This window comes from Notamacropus eugenii, chromosome 1 (genome assembly GCF_028372415.1).
Source record: "Notamacropus eugenii isolate mMacEug1 chromosome 1, mMacEug1.pri_v2, whole genome shotgun sequence".
Lineage (NCBI taxonomy): Eukaryota > Metazoa > Chordata > Mammalia > Diprotodontia > Macropodidae > Notamacropus > Notamacropus eugenii.
Window position 1 is genome coordinate 345872902 of NC_092872.1, and position 26736 is coordinate 345899637.

General features: G+C 42.2%; 1 protein-coding gene across 7 annotated transcripts in view; it reads left to right on the forward strand.

Moving 5' to 3' along the window:
• Positions 1 to 26736, forward strand: part of AHNAK2 (AHNAK nucleoprotein 2) — an 82674-nt gene that overhangs the window by 16441 nt on the left and 39497 nt on the right. For 6 of the 7 annotated variants that reach the window (XM_072630041.1, XM_072630045.1, XM_072630042.1 and 3 more), the window contains 2 exons: positions 24634 to 24692; positions 25105 to 25203. Coding sequence is in view for 1 of the 7 variants with exons in the window: in XM_072630039.1 (XP_072486140.1) it covers positions 7359 to 7422; positions 24634 to 24692; positions 25105 to 25203 (222 nt within the window). In the remaining 6 variants the exon portion in view is untranslated. Of the gene's footprint in view, positions 1 to 23; positions 7423 to 24633; positions 24693 to 25104; positions 25204 to 26736 lie in introns of those variants that run through there. The other variant, XM_072630039.1, reaches the window with a different exon arrangement.

A 26736-nucleotide genomic window follows, 5' to 3' on the forward strand; every position in this document is an offset into this window, starting at 1 on the left:
GAGTCCAGAGACCTAGCTTCCAGCCTTAGTTCTGTTATGAACTTGTGACTTCGGGCACGTTTCCCTTCTGTGGGCATTGTTTTCATTCTCTGTGAAATGGGGATAGTAATCTCAGTTCTGCATTTCTTCTAGGCCTGGTGGGAGGCTCAAGTGAGAAAATGGATTGGGAAGTCCCTTGGAAACAAATGTAAAACGCAAGTCTATAGATGAATCAAAAATGATCAGTAACCTAAAGGCCAAGTGACACATACCTGTCAGGTGTCTGCCAGATCTAGAAAGAGATTCATTCAATAAACATTTATTAAGCACCTATTATATGCAAAAAGCATATAATGGCAACGGTAGGGATACAAATTGATGTATCATGAAATTCCTTCATGCAGTTTACATTCTAGTGTAGGATAAAGCACAAACACAGATGACCATAATACACAATATTAAGTGCCATATAGAGATACAAAACACAGGGTTATGGGCAGTGTGCATGTGGGGAGAAGTCCTTTTACACCGGGGGCATCAGGGAAGGCTTTGCATAGGATACAGTTTCTGAACTGGATTTTAAAGGATGGTTGGTAATGAAATAAGAGAAAAGGGGAAGGGAGGACATTCTGTGCACCGGAAACAATGCAGGCAAAGACACAAAGAAGAGAAGGCAGAGAGTGAATCTAGGAGCTGGAGGAGATAAGGCTAAAAAGGTGAGTGACATCAGATAGTGAACAATTGTTTATTAAGTATGTGCCCCAAACTGTTCTAAGCTTTGGGATGCAAAGAAAGGTACAATCCCTGGCCTGCCCTCAAGGAGTTCACTGTCCGATGGAGGAGACATGCAAACCACTTTGTATAAATAAGATATAGATGAATAGATGGAAGTCCTTAAATGCCAGGCAGGGAAGTTTGAGCCTTACTCAGGAGACAATAGGAATTCACTGAAGATGTTGGAGAAGGGAGATCATCAGATCTATACATAAGCAGGACAAATTGGGCGGTGCTGGAGAAGAGATCTAATTTTCAGGCTAACTCCTATCATTAGATCCTTATTTCTCTCAGTTAAGGCTTTGTACCCTCGAGAATTCTGTTCCCTAATCATCCCTTCCACGTTCTCCACACTAAGACCCCAACCTCCAGGTAGCAGATTTATTTCTCAGAAGGACTCATAGGAGGTAGGGCAGGGAACAAACTTTGCCAGACAAGTAACAAAGAGAATAAAAAAAATTAGACTATGAGCTCCTTCAGAGTGGGGACTGTCTTTTTCCTTTCTTTGTAGCCCCAGCTCTTTGTACAGAGCCTGCCAGGGTAGCACGCACTTAATAAATTCTTGATGACTAAATAAGAACTTCCATTTGACATAGGACTTTCTGGCTAAATCTATTTTTTTCTCACTTCCATCTTAGGAGTTAAGTTACGCTTGTGTTATCGTCTCCATTGGATTCAGAGAAGGGAAGGGAGGCTCAGGGAAAGAAGGGGCATGTCCAGAGTCAGGTACCTCGGAAGTACTGGACTTGGAACCTAGGCCCAGGTTTGCCAGCTCCAAACCTGCCCTCTCCATGTATGCTGAGTCAGCTGTTTTTCAGCTTTCATAGGGAGCAGTTGCTCCTATTTCTGCCTCTCTGTCAAATCAGCTTTGTCCTGAGAATTAGCCATAGCTGAAGGATCACATGTCTTTAGAGGTGGAAGGAACCTTGAAGACCACCTAGTAGAATGCCCTCATTTTAGAAATGGGGAAACAAATGGGAAACTCACTCGAAATCGTATAGTTAGCTGGTTCTTGCATGAAATAATGGGCATCAGTTTTCTGGAAGGGATTACCTGAAGCCATTCAAAACTCAGAGTATATTCCAGGGGGAACAGACTTACCTTTAGTTCCTCCGTCTGATTATCCCTCTCTTAGGAGGGTTTACAATTGATAGGTCCACCTATCTTTTTTTATTTTTATTTTTAAAAAATTTTGTTTTTTAGTTTCATACAATCACTTCTATAAGTCTTATATTTTTCCCCCTCCTCCCTTCCTTCCCTGAGATGGCACACAATCTTATAGGGTTTCTATACATACATTCTTATTAAGCACATTTTCACATGAGTCATGGTGCATAGAAGAATTAAAATAAATGGGGGAAACCATGAGAAAAACACAACCAAACCAAAACATAACACAAGAGAAAATATTCTGCTTCATTCTGTTTTCCAATTTCATAGTTCTTTCTCTGGAAGTCAATGGCATTTTGCCTCAAGAGTCCTTCGGGAATGTTTTAGGTGCTTGCATTGCTGTGAAGGGCTAATTACCAGAGAAATTCCTAGCACACTGTGGTTGTTGCTTTGTACAAAGTTCTCCTGATTCTGTTCCTTTCACTCAACATCAGATCATATAAGTCTTTCCAGGACTCTCTGAAGTCTTTCTGTTCATCATTTCTTATAGCACAATAGTATTCCTTTACATTCATTTACCACAACTTGTTCAGCCATTCCCCAGTTGATGGGCATCCCTTTGATTTCCAGTTCTTGACCACCACAAAGAGAGCTGCTATAAATATTTTTGTACATGTGGGACCCTTTCCCATTTTTATGATCTTTTGGGGATATAGTCCTAGAAGGGATATTGCTGGGTCAAAGCGCATGCACATTTTTGTAACCCTTTGGTCATAGTTCCAAATTGTTCTCCAGAATGGTTGGATCAGCTCCACCAACAATGAATTAGTGTTCTAACTCTCCCACATCTTCTCCAACATTTATCATCTCCCTGTTTTGTCATGTTAGCCAATCTGATGGATGTGATGTGGTACCTCAGATTTGTTTTGATTTGTGTTTCTCTAATCAATAGTGATTTAGAGCATTTTAGGTCCACCTGTCTTTAAAGCCCAACTCAAAGGTCACCTCATCCTTCAGCCTTTCCCGTCAGCCTTTGAATCTTTTAGCATTTATTGAGTACCTACTAATTGCCAGGCACTGTGCTAAGTGTTGGGCATACAAATACAAAAGTGGAACAGTTCCTGACCTCAAGGAGCTTATATTAATTAAACTATATAAGCCATATTGCATGACACCTTATTTGTACCTCTCTAATGCACTTATCATTGCAGCTAGGTGACTCGGTGGATAGAGCACTGGACCTAGAGTCAGGAAGGACTGAGTTCAAATCCTAATCTCAGACACTTACTAGCTGTGTAACCCTGGCCAAGTTATTACCTCAGTTTCCTCATCTGTAAAATGAGCTAGAGAAGGAAATGGCAAACCACTCCAGTATCTTTGCCAAGAAAACCCCAAATGGCGTCACAAAGAGACACAACTGAAAACTATTGAACAACAAAATATACTTATGTAAGAAATGATGTGTTAAAGTTAAAGTTCATTGGGCCTGATACCCCACTAGAATGTTAGCTGTATCAGGGCAAGAATTTTGTCCTTTCGTAACTTTGATCCCCTACAGTAGTGGAACGCAGTGCACTACCCACAGAAGACCAACAGTCTTACTTAGGAAACCTGGATTCTAGTACCTGCTGTCTTGAACAAATCTCTTTCCCTCTTGGAGCCTTTTCCTTCTTTGCAAAATGGAGGTAATCTCTGTGGTCTCATCCTTGTCTATAGCAAGGGTAAAGCCAATAGGTGAATGAGTACTTTGGAAAGCCTGTGGATGAAAGAAATTCCTTCCTCAGGATGCCCTGGGTACCAGAGGCAGGGCCTTCATTCAGGTCCTAAAGGAGAGAGATGGTCAGGAACTGGGACTCTCCTAGACCAAAGAGCCAGACCCTGGTGGGGCTTTGCTTGTGAGGAAGTCAGTCAGGGAAGCTCATCAGGAAAGCATTGCTAATTTCTGATGTTGCCACCTGTGGATGGGGAATAAACACATGTCTGGCTTTGTGTATTCAAATATATGGAAAAGAGTAGGATTAACTCTTCTTCATATCACTATTTCTGGACATGGAAATTAACCCTGACCTTTGTTCCTGGAGCAAGAAGAAAACTGGATAGAAGGCCCACTGAAGGGTCCTCTGAATTAGGTGCTATGAAGTTCAGTCATTCATTCTTTGTGTGGTAGAAAAGCAGAAGACTTGAAATTAGGAGACCTGGGTTCAAATCTTAGCATTCATATTTACTTAGTTACAGTTTTGTCATCTGTCGAATGGGCACAGTCATGCCTCGACTGCAGATGGAATTGGTATTAGAGAAGAAGAGGAACATGGCCATGATCTTCAGCTGTCTAAAGGGTTCTCTTGTTCTCCTCTTGGAAGGAGATTTAATCTGTGTGGCCTTAGAGGGAGGGACCAGAGCAAATGCAGAGACATCTCAGAAAAATGCATTTCACCTGGAAGAAAGGGAAAATTATTTAGCAATTAGAATCATGCAACCATGGAAAGGGATATCTATGTAGCTTGTGAGCTCCCTGTCATCAAGTAAAACTTCTCCTATTAAGGAGAGTCTATGGAAAGTAAAGGGGTGACAGACTTGGAATTGGGAGACCTGAGTTCGAATGTGAACTATGCCTACCCACTGTATGACCATGGATAGCTCATTTCCTTCTTAGCTTCCTAAGCTAATGGGGAAAATATTTGGTCTCTATCTAGGTTTGAGCACAGCCTCTGCCACTTAGTATGTTACCTTGGGCAAGTCACTTCACTTGTCTGCCTCTTTTGTAACATGGGGATAATGGCATTTACCTGACCCAGAGAGTTGCTGAAAGGAAAGAGCCTTGTAAGACTTATAGCCCTTTAGAAATATGGACTAGAGATTCTTGCCTTGAGATTCTGTGATAACAAGGTGTCTAGCCAGGACTCCTGCCTTCATTCTGTTTCCCAGGGCCACAAGCACCATTTCCAATGATCCATTTATAATGATATCCGTTCTTGCCTTGAGATCTTCTTGCTCTAGAGATGTTCCCGTTTCCCCCACTCCAGGATGAAGCCCCAAGGCTAGAGAGGTGATGAGGAACAACATCTGGTGCTAGTGCAGGGTATTATCCCCTGCAGGGAAGAGGGCTGATTATACCCCAGTGCAAGGCTACTGCTGTGATGCCAATTTCTGTAAACCCACTGCTCTGGCTATAGCACATGCCCTGAGGGGATGATGTCATCCCAGCCTGACCTGAATTCTCTACCAAGAAGGGTAGACGTGCAGACTCCCTCGTCCAAGGCCTCACTCCTACTTCTGAGTAGCTATTGGCTTTTTGGGGCAGAGCTACGGTGACTTCTCCATGCCTGGACCTATGTCTTTCACCAACCCAGGTCTTACCCCTACTTCTCTCCAGCTATAATAATTGAAATATAATATATATTTCTAGATTGCTTTAGAATTTACAAAGCAGTTTCCATCCATTCTTTTATTTGATCCTGAGGACTACCTTAGAAAGCAAATCAGAGCAGGGAGTGCCATGTAGAAAACGGCATCTCAGATAGAGGAAGGGATTGAATCTCATAGAATTTAAAGACGGAAGTAAGTACCTTAGGCATTACTTACGTCAACATCCTCATTTTACAGATGAGGAAACTGAGGCTTTGGAAGAGACTTACTCCAGGTCAAAGATCTAGTAATAGTAATGAAGAAACAAATGGTTGACTCATGAAGATTTATTAAAAAAAAAAAAAGGAGTTTGTGATGGGAATTCAGGATTGAGTCTTTACCACCAAAAATGATAGAAGGATTATACTTTAAGAAACCCAGACTTAGTGATTGATTCAAAGTATATAAGGAATCAGTGGAGAAAGTGCAACCATCGTTGAAGACTGCAAAATTTAGCATCTACTTAATACCTAGCAAGAGGTGACCAGAAACCTAGAATTAGGTGCCAGAGGCTCGCTGATTTCCATGAACTAACAGATGACAAAAGTATTTTGTACTACAGATACATACCTCAAAACATCCTTGAGAATTCTACGCACAAACTGTATTGGGACCAGACCACAATCAAATATAGAAGTGTTGCCCACCTTCGCCCTGATATAACACTGATCTGTAAAAATTTAAGAACAACATTTTTGATAGAGATCCTCATACCAAATATTCTCCAAGTTGTGAAGGAATAAAAAGCTTTTAAAAAACAGAGACCTAGCAAAAGAAATGGGCAAACTCATGTGGGAACAGGCTGAGTTACACATTGTCTCCAATGTTCTGTCTGTTAGTGTCCCAGAAGTGCTGTTCTACAGGTGATGTACTTACACACTTTTATACACTCTTTATACACTTTATACTCTTTATACACTCAATAAAAAAAAAAAACCCAGGTCATTTTATCTACTTGTGCAAAAGTCCACAGAACGTTCAATGTAGAAGATAAATATCAGGCTAGTAGCTAGGTCTAGGACATCTGAATTCCATCATAAAAGGTGAGGATGAGATGATGGTGATCTAATTCTCATGGAAAGAAGGATTTACTAAGCATCCACTATTTTGTAAAGTTCTAAGTACTTTATAAATATGTTCTCATTTATTCCTTATAACAACCCTGGGAGGTGGATGCTATTATTTTCTCCATCTAGATGAGGAAACTGTGGTAAACAGGGGGTAAGGGACTTGCCCAGGGTCATCCAATCAGAAAGTATCTGAGGCTGGATTTGAACTTAGGTCTTCCTGACCCTAGATCCCAGTGCTTGCTCCACTGTACCATCTAGATGTGGTATTTGAACCCACAGCTTCATGAGTCTAGTCCCACGGCTCTAGAACCTCAGTCTTCTGAATCCAGATCCAGCTCTCTTTCCTGTATACCACATTTACTCTAGTATATCAGAAACAGATGTATACTAAGGGCTTCCAGGGTGAAGAGCATTGCATTGGGTTCTCTGATGAGGTAAGAAATGACCCCTGCCTTCCTGAGGCTTACAGTTTAGTAGGTGCATATGACACAAACAAAATGTCAAATAAGCACATTAGTGTAATGAAAAATAAAGTTCTACATTAGAACCAAGAAGGAAGGCTGTTATTGCTAAGAGGATAGGAGAATCAGGGCAGGCTTTCTGGAGGAGGTAGCATTTGAGTTTTGGCTTCCAAAGGATGTATAAGTGAAGGAGTAAGGTGATCGTTCCAGAAGGGAATAGAGAGAAAAGAGATTTGGGGAGAGGGGCAGAGAAAGAATTATCTATTTTGGCTGGATTAGTTGATCCAAAGTTACATACCTACGACATGCCAGGCTCAGAGATGAATTGCATTTTCTCTGACTCCAGTGGACCAGCCTAACTAATGTCAGAGAGGCTCATCCCTAGCCTGGCAGATGACAGAGATGAATTTTTCAGCCACAGTAGCTCTTAAAAACCATCTACTCATCTGGGGACGGGTTGGAAGCCACATTTCTTTAGGGAAAACCCACACGGAAAAGATTGTAGATTCTTAAAATATGGAGTAGGTTTAATGAGTTCTTGCATTTTCTGTTCTCCCACATGTTACCTTCTCCTGCACTGGAGTCATGGCCCCCAACCCATCCTTCTGGCAGAGAACATACAGGTAAACGAAACACCTCATGAAGTCAAGGGCCTGTACTTTAAACTCCACTCTTAGAGGTTTGCCCAGTGCATAGGATTCAGAGCTGAAAGGAAATGGAAAAATCATCTAGTCCAACTTTTTCATTTTATAGATCAGGAAATTGAGGCACACCAAGGTTAAGTGACTTGCCTCAAATAGCAGAACTCCACTTTTAAATACAATACTCTTTAATGGGCCCCTGACCCAGAGCTATGGGACAGCAACTAGCCCAGTGATTCAGAGCAGCACGGCCAAAATGCTATATGTCACATGACTTTTGGCTATCAACCCCCCTCCCCCATCTTTTATTTCTTAAAACATTTAAAAGTGAATTCTTCCTCTTCCCACTTTCTGTCATGCACTATTTTCTCATCTATGTGTGCTTATTTGGAAATACATGTCAGATGAAGTTTGGATCCAGAGTCAGAAGGGAATTTAGAGGCTATCCTAATCTAAGTCCCTCAATTTACAGCTGAGAAAACTGAGGCCTAGAGTAGTCAAAAGACTCGCCCAGGGTCACACCAGTAGTAAGTAAAAGAGCCAAGATTCCAGCCTAGACCTTTGACTCCAAATCCGGGACTCTGTACTGTACCTGCCATCTGAAAGAACTATTTTCTTCAGTGAGCTTTTGAATCTCCTTTTCCATTTGGCTAATTCTGCTTTTGAAAGCATTCTTCTCCTCATTGGCTTTTTGAACCTCTTTTGCCAATTGAGTTAGCCTATTTTTCAAGGTGTTATTTTCTTCAGCATTTTTTTGGGTCTCTTTTAGCAGGGTGTTTACTTGTTTTTCATGCTTTGCTTGCATGTCACTTATTTCTCTTCCCAGTTTTTCCTTCATCTCTCTAACTTGATTTTCAAAATCCTTTTTGACCTCTTCCATGGTCTGAGCCCATTGGGTGGGCTGGGGTACAGAAGCCTTGACTTCTGTGTCTCTGCCTGATGGTAAGCATTGTTCTTCCTCATCAGAAAGGAAGGGAGGAAATGACTGTTCACCAAGAAAGTAACCTTCTATAGTCTTATTTCTTTTCCCTTTTCTGGGCATTTTCCCAGCCAGTGACTTGACTTCTGAATATTCTCTTCACCCCTACCTCGCCTCCAGATCCTCCCAGCCAGTGCTTGGGGTCTGAGATTCAAATGCTGCTTCCCAGCCTCAGGGCTTTGGGCGGGGGCAGGGCTGCTATTCAGTGTGAGATTAAGTTCAGGTGCTCAGGTGGGGGCAGGGCTGCCTCACAGGCTCAGTTCCCTCAGGGGGTTTATGCAGAGACCTTCAACAATGGATCTGGGCTCCTGCCTGCTGTGGGAGCCCTGGTCTGCTCCCACCTCTGCTGCTGCCTCCCGAGGGGGCCTGAGTTATGGGGGCACCCCACACCCCTCTCGACCTGCCAAAGAGACCCTCTCACCGACCCCTGTCACCTGTGGGTGGAGGGACCCGTGCAGCCACTGGAGATTCTGTCCCTGACGCCCGCTCAGATCCGCTCCTTTGGGCTCCGTGCTGCCGTGGCAGGGCTGGGCTCTGCTCTGGGTCCGGGGTGCGACGGACCTTTTGTGAGAGGTTTTCAGGCTCTCTGGAGCAGAAATCTCATCCGCTCCATTGTTCTGTGGCTTCTGCTGCTCCAGAATTCACTGGTAGTTCTTTTTTTACAGATATTTTATGGGCAGTGGGTTCGGAACTATGTGTATGTGCGTCTTTCTACTCCGTCATCTTGGCTCCACCCCCCCTGTACCTGCCATCTGAGAGATCACCTGCTGAGGGTAGTGAGGCTCCCAATAGAAAGTTCAGAAATTTGTCATCCTTGGTAGAGTTTGGGTGGGGAAAAACTGCTTTAGAGGATTGTGACTTCTCCAGCTGACTTGGCCTAGCTGGACAAAACTTTTCTTGTCTTTTAATGATTTGAAACCAGATATAGGAATTAAAAGAAAGGGCAAATAAAGGATCCGTCTTTTCCTGACTCTTGAGACCAGCATTTTATACATGTTAGAGATGGAAGGGACCTTAGATCTAGGTCATTAGTCCAGCCCTTTCATTTTATACGTCTAGAGAGGGGAAATTGCTTTCTCAAGGTCACACAGGTACCAGAGCTTGGGTTTGATCCCAGGAATAATGTTCTTTCCATTACACCAAGCTTCAGATGAGACATCTTATGGCACCCAGAAGAGATGAGTCACAAAACCTTGTTCTTTTCTGGTTTTTTCGGCAGAAGAAAAGAGACCAGCTTGGTCTTTCCATTTTTTTTTTAATAGTATTTTTTCCCCAGTTACATGTGAAGACAATTTTTAATATTCATTTTTTACAAGATTTTGCATTCCAAATTTTTATCACTCCCTACCCTCCCCTCTTGCAAAAATGGTAGGCAGTTTGATATAGGTTATACATGTGCTATCATGTAAAACATATTTCCATATTAATTACAATTGTGAAAGAAGAAAAAGATCCAAAGGAAAAAAAACCATGAAAAAGAATAAGTGAAAAAATATGCCTCAATCTGCATTCAAAGCCCATCAATCCTTTATCTGGATATGGATAGCATTTTCCTTCATGAATCCTTTGTACTTGTCTTGGACCATTGTGTTGCTGAGAAGAGCTGAGTCATTCAAAGTTGCTCATTACACAATATGCTGCTGTTACTGTGTACAATGCTTTCCTGGTTCTGCTCATTTCACTTTGTATCAGTTCGTACAAGTCTTAGGTTTTTCTGAAATCTGCCTGTTGACCTTTTCTTATTGCACAGTAGTTCCATTGCATTCATATACCACAGCTTGCTCAGCTATTTCCCAATTTATGGGTATCCCCTCAATTTCCAACGTGCTGCCACCATGAAAAGGGCTGCTATAAATATTGTTGCACCTGTAGATCCTTTCCCCTTTTTTATGATCTCTTTGGGATACAGACCTAGTAGTGGTATTACTGGATCAAAGGTTATGCATTATTTTATAGCCCTTTGGGTATAGTTCCAAACTGTTCTCCAGAATGGCTGGATTAGTTCACAATTCCACTGACATTGCATTAATATCCCAATTTTCCCATATCCTCTTCAAAATTTATCATTTTCCTTTTTTTTGGTCATATTAACCAATCTAGTAGGTGTAATATGGTATCTCAGAGTTGTTTTAATTTATATTTCTCTAATCAATAGTGTTTTAGAGTACTTCATATGCTTATAGATAGCTTTGAGTTCTTCATCTGAAAACTGCCTGTTCATCTCCTTTAACCACTTATCAATTGGGGAATGGCTTGTATTCTTATAAATTTGATTCAGTTCTTTATATGCTTGAGAAATGAGGCCTTTATCAGACACACTTGTTTCCCAGCTTTCTATTTTCCTTCTAATTGTGGTTGCATTGGTTTTGTTTGTATAAAAGTTTTTTATTTTAATACGATCAAAATGATCTATTTTACACCTTGTAACGTTCTACCTCTTAGTTGACTGTGAATTCTTCTCCTACTCATAGCTCTGACAGATAGACTATTCTCACCTCTTTTAATTTGTTTGTGGAGTCACCCTTTATGTCTAAATCATGCACCCATTTTGACCTTATACACACTATGTATACACAGTGTGAAATGTTGATCTCTACCTAGTGTGTGTCCAATTGTTTTCCAGTTTTCCCAGTAGTTCTTGTCAAATAGAGAGTTCTTATCTCAAAGGCTGGGGTCTTTGTGTTTTTCAAGCATTAGCTTACTATGGTTATTGACTACTGTGTCTGGTATACCTAATCTATTCCACTGATCCACCACTCCATTTCATAGCCAGTACCAGATAGTTTTGATGATATATTAAATTATAACATAACTCGAGGTCTGGTATTGCTAGGCCACCTTCCTTTGTATTTTTTTCCATTAATTTCTTTGATATTCTTGACCTTTTGTCCTTCCAGATAAATTTTGCTGTTATTTTTTCTAGCTCTATCAAATAATTTTTTTTGATAGTTTGATTGGTATGGCATTGAATAAGTAAATTAGTTTAGGCAGAATTGTCATTTTTATTATATCAGCTCAGCCTACTGGATATTTTTCCAGTTGTTTAGATCTGCCTTTATTTGTGTGAAAAGTGTTTTGTAATTGTGTTCATATAGTTTCTTGGTTTGTCCTGGCAGGTAGACTCCCAAATATTCTATATTGTTTATAGTTATTTTAAATGGATTCTCTTTCTATCTTTTGTTGCTGGGCTTTATTGGTCATATAAAGAAATGCTAATGATACGTGAATTTATCTTGCATCCTGCACCTTTGCTAAAATTTATCATTATTTCAAGTAGTTTTTTATTTGATTCTCTAGGGTTCTCAAAGAGCAATAGTTTTCTTTCCTCATTGTCTATTCAAATTCCTTTGACTTCTTTTTCTTCTCTTATTGCTATAGCTAACATTTCTATTGCTATATGAAATAATAGTGGTGATAATAGTCATCCTTGCATCACCCCTGATCTTATTGGACAGGCTTCTAGCTTATCCCCATTACAGATAATGCTTGCTGGTGGTTTTAGATAGATACTATTTATCATTTTAAAGAATGCTCATTTTATTCCTGTGCTCTACATTGTTTTTAATAGGAATGGTGCTGTATTTCTGCAAAAGCTATTTCAGCATCTATTAAGATAATTATATGATTTCTATTGGTTTTATTACAAAACCTTGTTCTTAAAGATTGATTTATCTGGCCACGCAGGTTGTATGACTGTCTTTTCCTTTCCTAGAAGATCTGGCTTGGAATTCTGGTTCTACTACTTGCTACTTGTGTGACTAGTAGACTTATCTAGACCTCAGTTTCCTCTTTTATTAAAAAAAAGGGATTGGATTAAATGACTTCTGAAGTTCCCTCTGGCTCCAGTATCCTCTGGGTTTGGGATTGCCTCCTCTGTTATCTCCTGCTGAGTTCTGGCTCCAGGACCTCATTGACTTTACAGGCCTAGGCAAACTGCTACCTGCTAGGCCTCGTTAACATTACACATCTGCTTGGCTCCAACTTCCTTGTCTCTTCAACGTGCCAGAGAGAGGTTAGAGATTTATCACTATTAAAGTGGGAGGGAACCTTAGAGACCATTTCAGTCAGTTCCTCCATTTTATAGAATGGGAAGCCGAAGTCCGGTGAGGAAAATGGCTGTCCAGCAGACAAAGTAGGCTGCCAAACAGAGGGTGGATATCCACTTCTCAGTGATATTGTAGAAGGGGATGGTTGTTTAGGGATAGGTGTCCTCTGAGGCCCTTTTCAGTTCTGAGGTTCACCTTTGTTTTGGTCGTTTGCCATTAGATAAAGGCTAGCCCTGCTCAGAGACACTAAGAAATTATCCAATTTAGAGGGCAGCCCTGGGAGCTGTTTCAACACTACTAAAAAATTTGTTTGCTAAAAAATTTAAAAAGGAAGTCTTGGGAGTAGGGTATGCCTTTAACCTGGGGATGGATTGATGAATGATGGGAGGTATCTCTGAATCTTAGCTAAAGAATCCTAGCCCTACCCCCCCCTTTTAGGTCCCTTTTCATTCAAATTTTTGAGGGATCTATTTAGGAAAAATGAGTATTTGTGAAGGTGGAGAGGCAGGTTCTGGACTTACCCCTGCTACTTACTTGATAGGTGACCTTAGACAAGTCCCTTTCCTTTGCTAGGACAAATGGAATTTCTCTTTCTTTTGTTACAGGTCTCTGTAAAATGAGGAATTTGGACTACAAGTTTCCTTCCATCTCTAAATCCTATGATTCTAAAATTAGGACATTGTCAACCACCTCATTCTCCTAGATATCCTCTCTTTCTTTGGTTTCTGTAATAATGCTTTCTCCTGGTTCTCCTGCTGTTTATCTACTTGACTCCTCCTTTTCAGTCCCTGTTGGTGGAAGGTCTAATCCCTCTAGCAGTAGATGTTGACCAAAGGTCTCTCTTGTGCCCCTTTTATCTATTCTCTTTAAAGGGCTCTCAGTTTTGGGTCCACAGACTCTTGAAGTATCCATAGATAGATTTCATGAGGAGTCTGTGAATTTGGACAGGAAAAAACATGCTGATTTATTTTCACTAACTTCTAACTGAAATTGATTATTTCCTTCAGTTATGAATGTAGGAAACAGACTATTATTCTGAGGAGTCCATAGTCTTCACTAGATTGCCAAGGGGGCGGTCCATGATGCAAAGAAAAGGTTAAGATTCTCAGCTCTCTGGCTGATCTCAGCTTCCATAGGTTTGTAGAGGGACTAAGGGAATTGTGGTCTATTTTATAAGGGAAAGGAAAGGGCTATAAAAGGCTTTATTGGCATTGAGAAACAATGGTAATTGACAGGTAGCCCAGAAGAGGATGAAGTCACATGACATGGCCTCCTGGAAAGTGGGAGGTAATTTCCTGGACACTGATGAGTTTCTGGAAAAATTCTAGGACTCTGGTTCCTCTATGCAGGCCTCCAGCTTTGCAGTACTACCATAAAGGTTTAGGCTCACTCCAGTGTGGAAACAAACTTGGGAGCATGAGGCAGCCCAAGAGATTTGGACTATCCAAATAACTCATGATAATTAGCTCCTGAGGTTCCTTGGGTTTTGGGGTTATTCACTTGAGCCTCTTCTAAGAGACTCATACTATCAGCGATTGTCTTTTCCCTCAATCGGAAGCTAAGTTTTAGGATCCTTTTCTCTGTAAGAGGCCTCAGAACTTCCTCTCTCTGAAAAGGTCAAACCCTAGAAATCAGCATTGGCTGGGGACCTTATCCTTCTCCCCTCCCTCTATCAGAGGGGCTAGGTCAGATGTCGCCAGCCTCTCCTGGGGCCACTGCCTCTCTCAAGCTGTATAATTGTGCCATATACAGAACAGGACACTATATTTCTGTCCTTTGCCTGAGTGGTGGGGTGGAGACTACATACTTGCACAGGATCCATTCTACTAAATTCTTGCTGTTTCTGCTGTAACCTGGGCAGGTCTCTGTCCTCTTTTATAGGCCTACCCATAGTAGCCTGAGCCTATCAAATCAACCTCAGATATCAGGATTTAAGGGTTCACCTTCAATGAGATATGAATGGAACACTGAGTTTCTCGGAGAGATGTAATTGGTGCTTTCCCCTCATCAAACTCATCAGCTTCACTGATTAATCCTTGGCAACCTGAATTATCCCTCTTAGACAATGGCCAAATCTACATATATGAGAGCACAGGCTTTCATATTCATGGATCAGGTATTCCAACTTACTGTCCATGTGTGCCCATAGATCCAGCTCTAAGCTCCCTCTTGAATGCCCATCTATAGCAGTCAATGTGTTTATTAAACACTTAGCCCAGTAGGTGATAGATTCTCTGCCTGTGGCAGACCATGAAGCAAAGAAAAATGCCAAATGGTCATCAGGCCTATGTGATCTGCAGTGGAAATGGTGGGTAGAGGGTGCCAAGAATCACACAGTTTGCGGATGGGTCTTTAAGTGTTAATTCTGATATTACTCTGTGAAATCTTTGTCTCAGGACAGAGTAATTGATACCCTGTAGGAGCAACTGAAACATATCAATATTGACATTGTTACTATCAATAGAACTAGAAGATGTTGGGAAATTGTGGTTAAATGGGAGGATGACTCATAGGCCTTTTCTTGGAGAAGCTACAAGAATCAATCAATCACTCATCAGGCCTTAATTAAGCACTTTCTATGTGCCAGGAAGAGAGCTCAGTACTTTGAATACAAAGAAAAGGCAAAACCAGTCTCTGCTCCCAAAGAGCTCACATTCTAATGGGAAAGACAACATGAAAACAGTTGGAACAAGATTCTAAATCATCTCCCCTAGCAGTGCCCCTGACAAGCAGAGCAAAAAGATCACGGAGAAGGCGATCGCAGTTTATATGCTGTTTTCTGTGGTGGGAGATTAAAGAGATAGAAACATTCTATGAAGAGTGTGGTAAGCTCCTCCAAACCAAGTCAACATGTACCTTGGCACATGGTGACAAAAATGCCCAGATGGATAGAGGGAATGTTGGTGCAAAAACATGATAGAAAATATGGCTCAAGGTTAAGAAATAAAAGAAGCCAAAAAAGTTTAGTCAACAAACAGCACAATAGACAATAGCCTTTTGGCCTCCGTGGCGTACGTACTTTCTTCCAGAAGTGAATCAGGAGGAGCTGGACGTAGCATGCACTGAACGACATTGCAAAAAGAAACCTGCTGCAATAATGACAAGCATCTGCTGATCCCTAAGGGTGTAGGACCCTAGATTAGGCTTTCTTTCAAATCTCTTTCTAAAATTCCCAGAGCTAAAGGAGATCTTAGAATATATGAGGCCATATAGTCAAACACATTCATTGTACATATGAGGCAACTGAAACTGGAGAGAGGAAAGGACTCGGCCCAGGTAACAAAGCAACGTGCTGATAAAGCCAAGACTAGGACCGTGGTGACCCAGCATCTAGACCTAGGCTCTTCCCGTTGTATGGTGCTATTGCCTTAAGAAATAAGACTCATTAACTAGAGCAGATGTGGTAGATCAAATAAAATAAAGTAGTTCTTTCTTCCTCTTTCAGAGAACATACTTGTGCTACGTATACAACTATGTAGCCAATGGTAGGACAGGACAGCAAAGTGAATGATAACCCAGATTTCTTGGCTTGCCAAGAAGGGTGGAAGCAGCTTAAGAGACCCTAGAGTGACCCTTCCTACTCTACACCCTGATAAGGGGTCCACTTGGAAACAGAGGACTGGTGGAATGCCAGGGGTCCTCCCTAAGAGAGGAAGTAGAAGAAGCAGATAGGGAGGTTCATTGCAAGTGTTATGGGCTACATATTCAGACCCTGGAATTCTGTTCCTTAGTGACAGGAGGTGAAGGGGTGGGGAGGGAATGTAAGGACCAATTCCAAAGCAATAAGACTGAATCCACAAGCCACAACATGAACTCAAGGTGAAGTAACCTTGAGTTACACCCAATACCGCAGACTCTTGGGAGAGAGAAGTGTAACCTATGTTAAATGAGCCAGTAGGATAGGGTTGGAAGGAGAGGTAAATAGATTGGTACGTTGTGGAAGGGAAAGAGGACTTGGCTCTGAATTTGTATTTGAAAACAAAACAAAACAAAACAAAACCCTGCCTCACCCCAGAAAGAGCCAGAGGAAGGAAGGAAGAAAAAGAACGAAGTTACCTTTCTTAGAAGTTATGTAGGATAGTACAGTCAGACAGCCTTGGTTCCTCTCCCAGGTTGGACTCATCTTTCCTTGGTGACCTGAGCAAAGTCACTTCTGTCTTAATTTCAGATTCCTTATATAAAATGGGGATTTATTTTTGTACCAAACCTGTGATTTCTTTAGTATAAGGAGCTTCCTGGATGGAAGGGAGTGGGGTTCCCTCTATCCATGTGGATAGATACCTGCTTTGTGATTTAAAATTATAGCAAGTTTCCCGGCACCCTTTGGGGATCAGTGCCTTGTGCACTGTCTACACAGCCTGTATGAGTCAAAGGTGATTCCTGAACTCTGAGGCTGGTTCTCTGGAACCAGTGCCTTAGCCTCTCTCTAAAATGGGAATGATATATAATATAATCTTTGTATGACCTAACTCTGAGGGCTCTTGTGAGAAAAGTGCTTTGTAAACCTTAAGATGCTATAGACATGACATTCAAGGAAATTAAGACGAGCCCAGGTATTGGAGAGGAGGCACTGGGTGTACAGAAAATCAATTCATCACCTTAAATAACAGTATACTTCCTTTTTTGAGGTGGTGGATGTTGGCTTTTGTGGTGGTGGTTGACCTGAGTTGTACAGGTCAGATGGAATGCCAGGGGTCCTCCCTATGAGAGGTAGTAGAACGAGCAGGTAGGGAGGTTGATTCCAAGTATTACAGATTACACATTCCTTCCATGTCTTTCCCTCTACCCACCCCTTTACCTGGTGAAATCCTCATCCTTCAAAGACCAGCTAAAATGCCACCTCCTCCATGCAGCCTTCCCTTATTACCCCAGTGAGAAAGGATTTCCTTCTCATCTGAATAGTATCTGTGTGCTGTACAGAGAACAGGGTCTTTACCTCTCTTATGGCCCATTTCCCTTCTTGTCTAGTGATGTTTTACCCCTCTCCACTTGTGTGTGAGTTTTTTGAATCCAGGGATCCAGTCATATTTATCTCTGTGATGTAGTGGTCCCATTTACAGTGCCCAGAAAATGTTTGTTGAATGACTGAATAATAGAAAATGTGTGAGATTCTGTAGGACTAATGATGTCTGGGGAAAGATTGCAGGCCAGGGATAGGGTCGAGCATAGGAAAGATTGGAGGGTACACCTCTGTACCCTCTGGGGCCCTGTCCCTCTTTGGCTGTTTGCTTATTAGAGAGAAGGGCAAACAGTCCTTCTTCTCACATACCTTCCCTTTTCTATGTTATAAATTAATTGGTTTGGTTCTGGGGCCTCCCCTGGGAAAGACAGCATAAAAGGTCAGAGGTGGAAGGAATCCTAGAAGTTATCTAATCCAGCCCTTTCATTTCTCAGATGGGGAAACTGAGACCTTGGGAGTAGGTGGAGAAGGAAGTTGGTAAAAAAAATCATAGAAACATAGGATTCTATGTTGCTAAGTTGCTAAGACTCTTGACTCTTGGGTGAAGGAGGTACTCTCCATCAATACAAGATGTCACTGCACTTGCCAAGACAAATTCTGATGAGTGTTCCCATAAAGCCTGATCTAGCTCCTCCAGAAGCTGTGACCTTCAGTGCTGCCCAATTCTATCCCTGTGCTGCTGGCTGGAGGCCTAAGTAAGCTCAGGGAAACTTTGTGCTAGATTTTGGGAAGGGGAAGGAATGTAGGAAAGTCTAAACACACCCTGGGGAAGTATCATCTGCCCAGCAAATGCCACACAGGCCTACAGAAAGAGCACCTCCCTACCTGGAGCACACTTCTCCCAGATGACCCTCTTACATCCCTTGCTGGTCACATGACTCCTGTCCTTGGTCCCTGGCTGCCCATGGAGATGAGGACATTGGTGTCATTTCATGGAACTGCTGACTGACTTCCCATGTGAGCTGAAGTTGAGTCAATGAACATCAAAGCTGGAAGGGACTTGGTCTACTCCAACACACTCATTTTAAGGATGAGCGAACTGGGGCCCAGAAAAGCAAAGAGACTTGCCCAGAGACATCAAAGGGACCTGAGACAGTGTGCTATAGTAGGAAGAGTGCTGGATTTGAGGTTAGAAGAGCCAGGTTCACATCCTGGCTCTGGTGTTTCCTGTGGTTCTAGGGAAGTCACTTAATCCTTCTGGACCTCATGTTCCCTATCCACAAAATGAGGACAGTAGTCTTTGTACTATTTACCTCAGAGGGTTGCCACAAGGAAAACACATTATAAATCACACGGGGCCAAAGGGGAGAGCTCTCAGGATTGGTGCCATTTCTGCCTCTACCATTTCCCCTCAGTGGGCCACACTCTCTTGGCATTTGTCTTTGGCTCTTGACTTGGGCTGCATTTGCTTTGAGAGATTTTCTTTCCTCAGTGCATACCCTATCCTTCTTCAACAATGTCCTTTCCCCATTGAGAGCTCCTCTGGATGTCTTGGCCTCAGTGACTAAGCTACTCTCCCATACATAGGCAGTGGCTGAGTGTGTGAGGAGGAGCCAAGGTGAGGGTGAACTTAACCTGAAGAGGATGAGCAGAGAACCATGGCAGAAGTTATCTAGTCCAACCCCTTCATTGTACAGATGAGGAAACCAAGGCCCAGAGAATTTAAGTGACCTGCCAAGTATCAAACAACATCTAGGGGACAGAATGAGGATTCAAATGCAGTTTCTCTGACTCCAGATTTGTGGTTTCTTCAGTTACACTAATACTATAGGTGGGATTCCATGCATGGTGGACTAGCTTTTCTGGGTCAAAGGAAACTTCCTGTCATAAGTATCAGCCTACCCACTGCTGCAGGGTCTCTGTCACTAAATACCCCAAGGGGAGCTGGCTCTGTATCTGGGAATACAACAGTCTGATCTTGTGGAGCACTCTGTATACCCCAGAAGTTTTATAGAAGACAGGGTCCATCTAGTCAGAAGGAGTAGGCCCTTACTCAGAACTGGGTTTTGTCTGGATCTCATAGTGTAACCACAAATGCCAATGAAAAGATTATATAGCTGATGTCAAAGGTAATAGGGAGTCACTGAAATTTATTAAATAGGGTGGAGGGTGACAGTGACGTAGTTAGATGGGCACTTTAACAACAATGCCCATTTCCCTGGTGCCTTAAGGTTTACCAAGTGATTTCCTCACTACAAACCTGTGAGCCAAAGTATGTAAGTACTTGTATCCCCACTTTAGAGATAAAGAAACTGAGGTTCAGGGTAGGGGAAGTGATGTGCCTGGGGTCACACAATCTGTAAGGCTTAGGATGGGAACTTAGCTCTTCTGACTCAATTTAAGATGCTCTTCTCTTTCCAGCCTGGCAGTCAATGGACTGAACGTGGAACAATAGTCCTAATCCCCCCACCCCCTCCACATACATACACACTCTGAGAATATTTTTCCATCCAGAGACAGGCCACACCCAAACCATATCTTGCCCCAATCTTTCCCAGGAAATGTTTTCTTTGAATTTCTACTGAAAGGCTTTTTTTTCCTTTAAAGTCATAGAGGACAAAAACTATTCTCAGCCCTGGTGAGAACTCTGACCAGAGTTCCAGGACCTTCACTGGGTTACAAGGACCCACTACATAAGAGAGGGGCAATCCCCACTGGCCTACCTCAGTGCCTGAAATTCTCCCATTCAAGAGTTATCCCTTGGGGATTAACATTACCCTCTCCAGCCCCCCCTTTTCAAATGCAGGTTCCTTGGAAGGGGATTGGGAAATTATAAAATCTCAGAGTTGAGCTTAGAGTACAGTACAAGAATCTCTTCGATAACATCCCCAGAAGGTGATGATACAGAGTATTCCAGGCATGGGGACAGTCAGTGAAAAAGCAAGAAGTTGGGAGATAGAGGACTATAGTGAAGGATCATAGTCAAAGTTAAAAAAAAAAAAGTTAAATAAGTTAAAAAATAAAATAAAAAAATAAGTTTAAGTAAATTAATGAAATAAGTTAAAGTCAAGGATTGTAGTCAAAATTAAAAAAAGTTAAAATAAATAAATAAATAAAGATAAGATACGTTAAAATAAGTTGAAACAGTTAAAAAAAATAAAAGAAACAAACAAGCAGGGTGGTTAGATTGTATAGTACGTGATGGGAAATAATGTGTGAGAGAACTGGAAGGAGGCAATTTGGCTTTAAATGCCAACCAGGTTTATAGTTGATCCCAAAGGTAAGGGAGACAATGAAATTTATTGAAATAGGGAGAGGCTGACATAGTGACACAGTCAGATCTGCCCTATAAGAAAATCATTGTGGCAGCTGAGTAGAGGATGGATTGACAGAGAGAAAGAATTGAGGCAAATTGCAATAGTTCAAGTATGAGGTAATGAGAGTTTACATCAAGGTGGTGACTGTGAGTAGAGAGAAAAGGACATGTATGAGATGTTGTAAAGGTCGTTATAATAAAACTGGGCAACCTGTTGGATACGTGGCATGAGGTTGATAGGAACTGAGGCTGACATCAAGGTTGCAAGCCTGGGTGACTAGAAGGATGGTGCTTTCCTTGAGAGTAAAGTACAGTTTAAAAGAGGGGAGGATTTGAGAAGAAAGATAGCGAGTTCTGTTTTGGAGGTGGTGAGTTTGAGGTGGCTGGCATCTAGTATGAGATGTCAAAATGTCAGTTGGTGATTCTAAGCTGGGGAAGAAAAGACCCAGGACAGCGCCTAGTGGTGGAGCCAGCAGAACTGGTGGGGGACATACCCAGGATCACAGAGATGGGAAAAATACATACGGTAGAAGACTAGGTTGTAGGAGATTCATTGAGCAGCACTTGGAAGAGTCACTAAGGTTAGATACAGATTTGGAATCAGGATAACTGTGTTCAAATTCAGTTTCTGACACTTGCCACTACTGAGAATGGTTTTTGTTGTTTTTTTTTTCAGAAGCGATCAGGGGTTAAGTGCCTTGCCCAAGGTCACATAACTACGTCGGTGTGATCCTGAGTACTAGCACCTAGGGCCTCTGTTTTCCGACTTGTAAAATAATGGAATTGGCTTAAATGATCTCTTAAAGGTCTAGATGGGGGCAGCTAGATGGTGCAGTGGATAGAGCACCAGTGCAGGAGTCAGGAGGACCTGAGTTCAAATCTCACCTCGGACACTTGACACTCACTAGCCGTGTGACTTTGGGCAAGTCACTTAACCCCAATTGCCTCATCTTGGGTTATCTCCAGTCATCCTGATGAATATCTGGTCACTGGATCCAGATGGCTCTGGAGGAGAAGTGAGGCTGGTGACCTGCACAGCCCTCCCTCCCTCAAAACAAAGTCAAGTGCAAGTCATGTCATTATTTCTCTGGTGGCATGATCTTCTTTGGCAATGAAGGAGGAACACACACAGATCTAAATTTGGTTCAATTCAACAATTTATTAGCCAATCAGGCAACTAGAATTTACATACCAAGAACTGATATCAGGACTGGGGATATAGAGAAAGGCAAAAACATAGTCCCTACCCTCAAGGAGCTTACAATCTAATGAAGGATCCAACATGGAAACAACTATGTACAAACAAGTTACACACAGGATAAATCAGAGACAACCAGTCAAGGGAAGGCATTGAGATGGAAGAGGAGTGGGAAAGGCTTCTTGCAGAAGGTGGGATTTGAGCTGGGACTTAAAGGAAGTAAGGCATTGTGCTAAGACCTGGAGATACAAAAAGATAAAAACATCTCTGTTCTCAAGGAACTATGCACCTGGCACAAAGTATTTATATGAACAAAAAAAATACAACGTACAAAGTAGTAAAAATAATTTTAAGAGGGTGAGGCTAGTCGTAACTGGAGGGATCAGGGAAGGTCTTGTGTAGGAAGTGGCACCTGTGCTGTTTTGAAGGGAATGAGAAAGTCTACAAAGTAGAGGCAAGGAGGGAGTGTGCCCCAGACATGGGGAACTGCCTGTGCAAAGGTGTGGAGATGAGAGATGTAATCTTTATGATCCAATGATGAAGTTTAGGGCCTGGGTTTTGTGGGACCTGATCTGCAAACTTAATAATAATAATAAACAATAATAATAAAATAGCAGCTAGAGTTTATATTGTGCCTGATATGTGCCTGGCACTGTGCTGAGTGTTTTAGAAATATTAGCTCATTTTAACCTCTCAGTAGCACTGGGAGTTAGCTGCTATTATTATTCCCATTTTCCACTTGGGGGAAGAAATTGCAAGGGGGGGAATAAGCATTTATTGAACACATATATGCCAGTCAATAAGTATTTATTAATTGCCTACAATGTGCCAAACACCGAGCTTAACGTTTTACAAATATTGTCTAATCTGATCCTCACAACAATCCTGTGATGATGGAAACTGAGGCAGAGAGAGGTTAAGTGACTTGTCTGGGATCACGCAGCTGATAAATATCTAAGGTCAAATCTGAATTTTGGTTGTCATGAATTTAAGTCCAGCGTTCTATCCACTGCACCATCTAGCCCCTGGGAGGAAGAAGGGGGTGTTGCTGTAGCTGAGTCCAGTACAGCAGCATCTGCACACATTTTGGGGTATCAGGACATAAGCCTTTGTGTGGCAAGGAGGTAGTGTGTAAGATTAGCACTGGCCTTAAAACTCTTCAGAAGGGCATGCATTTAGGGATTTTAATGAAGAGATTTTAAGGTACCTTCCCAGTAACAATTTAAATAAAGCTAATAAATAATGGCCATTCACAACAGAGCTACAAGCAGACGCCTAGTGAATACTTATGCTTTCCACAGAGTTTGTGGGAGTCTGTCCAAGTTTGGCTGCAGTGGGTGGTACCTCTGTCCACTATATTCACCCTCCTGTGTAAATATTTTCATCATGGAACACATTCTCTCACGAGAAAAGGGAGGGAATATAAGTATCATGTTCAGATGTCCTAATAGTCCATACATAAATCTTAGCCTAGTAACAACACAGTGAAATGTTTTCTGAAGAAACTTCCCCTTTGAAAACTATCTGTCCTATTAAGTTCTACCACCTTAGCCAAGCTGGAGGCTGCCTGTCTTTGGCAGCAGAGGGAACTCTTGGAAGGTAGCCTGGGTGGCCCTTGCGTCCTCTCTGGAGAGACACTGGGGGCTCAGGGATTTAGGGAGTACACCGATTGCCAACAGATTTTTGTCTCCTCCCTGGCTGAGGGTTTCTAGATGAGCCTGATGATGGGGCAGTTATGGAACTGATTCCATCCTGTCAGTCTTCAGTAGGATGACTCTGAACCTTAGGAACAGAAGAAAGGATTTGAGAAAGGCCCTTTGGCTTGTTGTTCACCCTTCATTCTAGAGGACCAATGACATCTGGAGGGTGTTGTCTTGACTTGCAAATGAATTGGATTTAAGTGAGGCAGGGCTGTGCAGAGTCATCAGCCTCACTCTCTCCTCCAGACTCATCAGTGTACAGTGGCAAGACATAGGTGAAGACCTATGGCTCCAGATGTAGTGGGACACCTTTGCCTTTTTAAGCTAAGGTCTTCCCAGGTCTCAGTTTGTCTGAGGCAACACCCATTCAGTAGATAAAGGCTAAGTATGATTGTTCATCCTTTGTTGGATCACTTAAAGGGACTACATTTAAAGGTGGCTAGATGGTGTAGCTAGAGTGTGAATGTGAGGGCTAGAGTGAGGAAGACCTGAATTGGAATCTATCCTGAGATACCTACTAGCTGTGTGACCTTGGGCAAGTCATTTACCCTTGTTCAGACCCAGTTACATCCTCTGTAAAATAGAGATAATAATATCTACCTTACAATTGTAAAGTGGAGATAATAATACCATCTTTTTTATAGGGTTGTTGTGAGGATCAAGTGAAATAGTGTGTGTATAAATAAACATTATATAAATGGTAGTTATTATCATTCTGCTGTCCCACCCTCCTTGCCTTACTCCCTCATATCTTTGACAATCATACTGGCAGCGACTGGAGAACAAGGTCCAAGTATGATGGAGCTCTTAAGATCAGAACAATAACAATTATTTTTGTTTGCAAATCACTTATTTATATACCACTTCTGGATATAAAAGTTTGAAAATCACTTTACACATATTATCTCCTTTGATCACACTTAATAAATGTTGGCTGAATGGCTGAATGAATGAACAAGTGAATGAACATCTGGCCCTGGCTCCTCGCCCAAGGTTGGGTACTCCCTGGGTGTCTGACCAGCTCATTATCACCAACTCCCTTCTCTGGTTGCAGTTTCTGGCAGACAGCTGAGGCCAGATGATCCTGACGCAGAAACAGAAGAAGACAACTCTGTAAGTGAACTTGGGTAGCATTGGAATCCCTAGGAATCGCAGGTGCCCCTGGATCCCCTGATGCTGTCCCTGCCTCCCCTCCAGAGAAGGGGCCAGGAGCTCTAACTTGGAAAGTGATGGGAGATGGGAGGGGGGGAGGAAAGAGAAAGAACTCTAAAGTGGATATTGGGGGATCTGGGTTCTACTCCCAGCCCACTCACTAGCTTTCTTTGAGACCCTGGGTAAATCACTTTTCCTCCTATTTCCTTCTCTGTAAAATGTAAAATGCTCATAAAGCTGTGGTGAGGAAAGCATTTTATCAATCATAACATGCTTTAGAAAGAAGCCCTTTGAAAATTCCTCTTTAGGAAGTATGCTGCTTAGGGGGAGTGGGGGCCCAGCCAACGCCCTCTTTTTTTCCCTCTTCTTGCAGGTGAATGAAGTACCTATTGATGAAATTATCCGTCCTAGGCCTCAGGGCTCCTCACCAGTCTATGAGTACTCCATTGACGAAGAGCGCTTCAGCAAGGGGGTAAGAACTGTCTACAATCAATTCAATTTCACGAGCTTTTTTAAAGTACCTACTATGTACCAGGCTCTGTGCCAGGCCCTGGAATATGAAGACAAAGAAACAGTCTCATTCTTCAAGGAACTTATGCTCTACTGGGAGATATAATCCATAGACAATTTGCCTGCCTCTCACTGAATGATGTTCCACTCCCCTTTACCCTCAACTGAGAGGATGCTTTGTACCAATCTTCCCCAAAGACAGAGAACAAAATATCTAGGTTCTGTCAATTAATAGGGGTTTCTAACTAAATGAAAGGTAACCTTTGTTTCAACCCCCACAGTGGAAAATTATTTTAGTAGATGCAGCAGAACAGAGTGGAAGAGATGTGGTCTAGGAATTAGGAAAGCGAGGTTCATTTATCTATGAAATCACAAAACCCCAGCCCTGGAGAGGGCATCTAGTTCCACCCCACTGCCCATCCCTGAGCACGAATTCCTTCTACTGTTCTTTCTCATGTAATCCTGACTCCATTACTGCTTACTGTGCAACTCTAGGCAAACCCTTGCCCTAATGTGAGCCTCGGACTCATTTGTAAGGTGAAAAGTTTGTAGCAGGTGATCACTAAAGTGTCCTCCACCTCTATGTTCTGAGGGTAGAAGGTCATGTCACTGCAAGGTCTCTGTGCAATTGTCTGTCCTGGGCCAGACCTCCATCTCAGGCCCAAGTGTCAGGGCATCCAACCGCTTTGATCTATGTCTTAAAGCTAGGATTCTCTGTAAACACAATAGAGACATATATGTAGAAGAGAAATTGGCAAGGAGTGAGGGAGAGGTAGAGGAAGGGGAAGAGGAGAATGGAGAAGAACTAGCCAGCCAGTCATCTCAGCTGATATCAAGTCTTCACAACAGCCTGAAACTGCACCCAGGTTGTTGCTTTCACAGCAATGGTTTTGGACCATGGAAGGGAGTGCAAGGTTTGATGTTGAAGCCCATCTTCTCCCTCTTAAAACCAGGGTTCTCTGAGTCAGGAAGCCTCTACTCCTGGAGTGATGGGAAGATTCCATAGTTCTTTCTCCACTGGGAATTTTTTAAGTCCTTGCATTGCAATGAAGAACTAAGTCTACCAGAAAAATTCTTCACACATTGTGGTTGCTGCTGTGTACAAAGTTCTCCTGGTTCTGCTCCTTTCACTCAGCATCAGTCCATATAAGTCTTTCCAGGCCTCTCTGAAGTCTTCCTGTTTATCATTTCTTATAGCACAATAGTATTCCATTACATTCATATACCACAATTTATTCATCCATTCCCCAGTTGATGGGTATCTCCTTAATTTCCAGTTCTTGGCCACCACAAAAAGAGCTCCTATAAATATTTTTGTACATGTGGGACCCTTTCCCATTTTTATGATCTCTTTGGGATACAGTCCTAGAAGCAGTATTGCTGGGTCAAAGGGTATGCACATTTTTGTAGCCCTTTGAGTATAGTTCCAAATTGTTCTCCAGAATGATTGGATCAGCTCACAGTTCCACCAACAATGAATTAGGGTTCTAGCTCT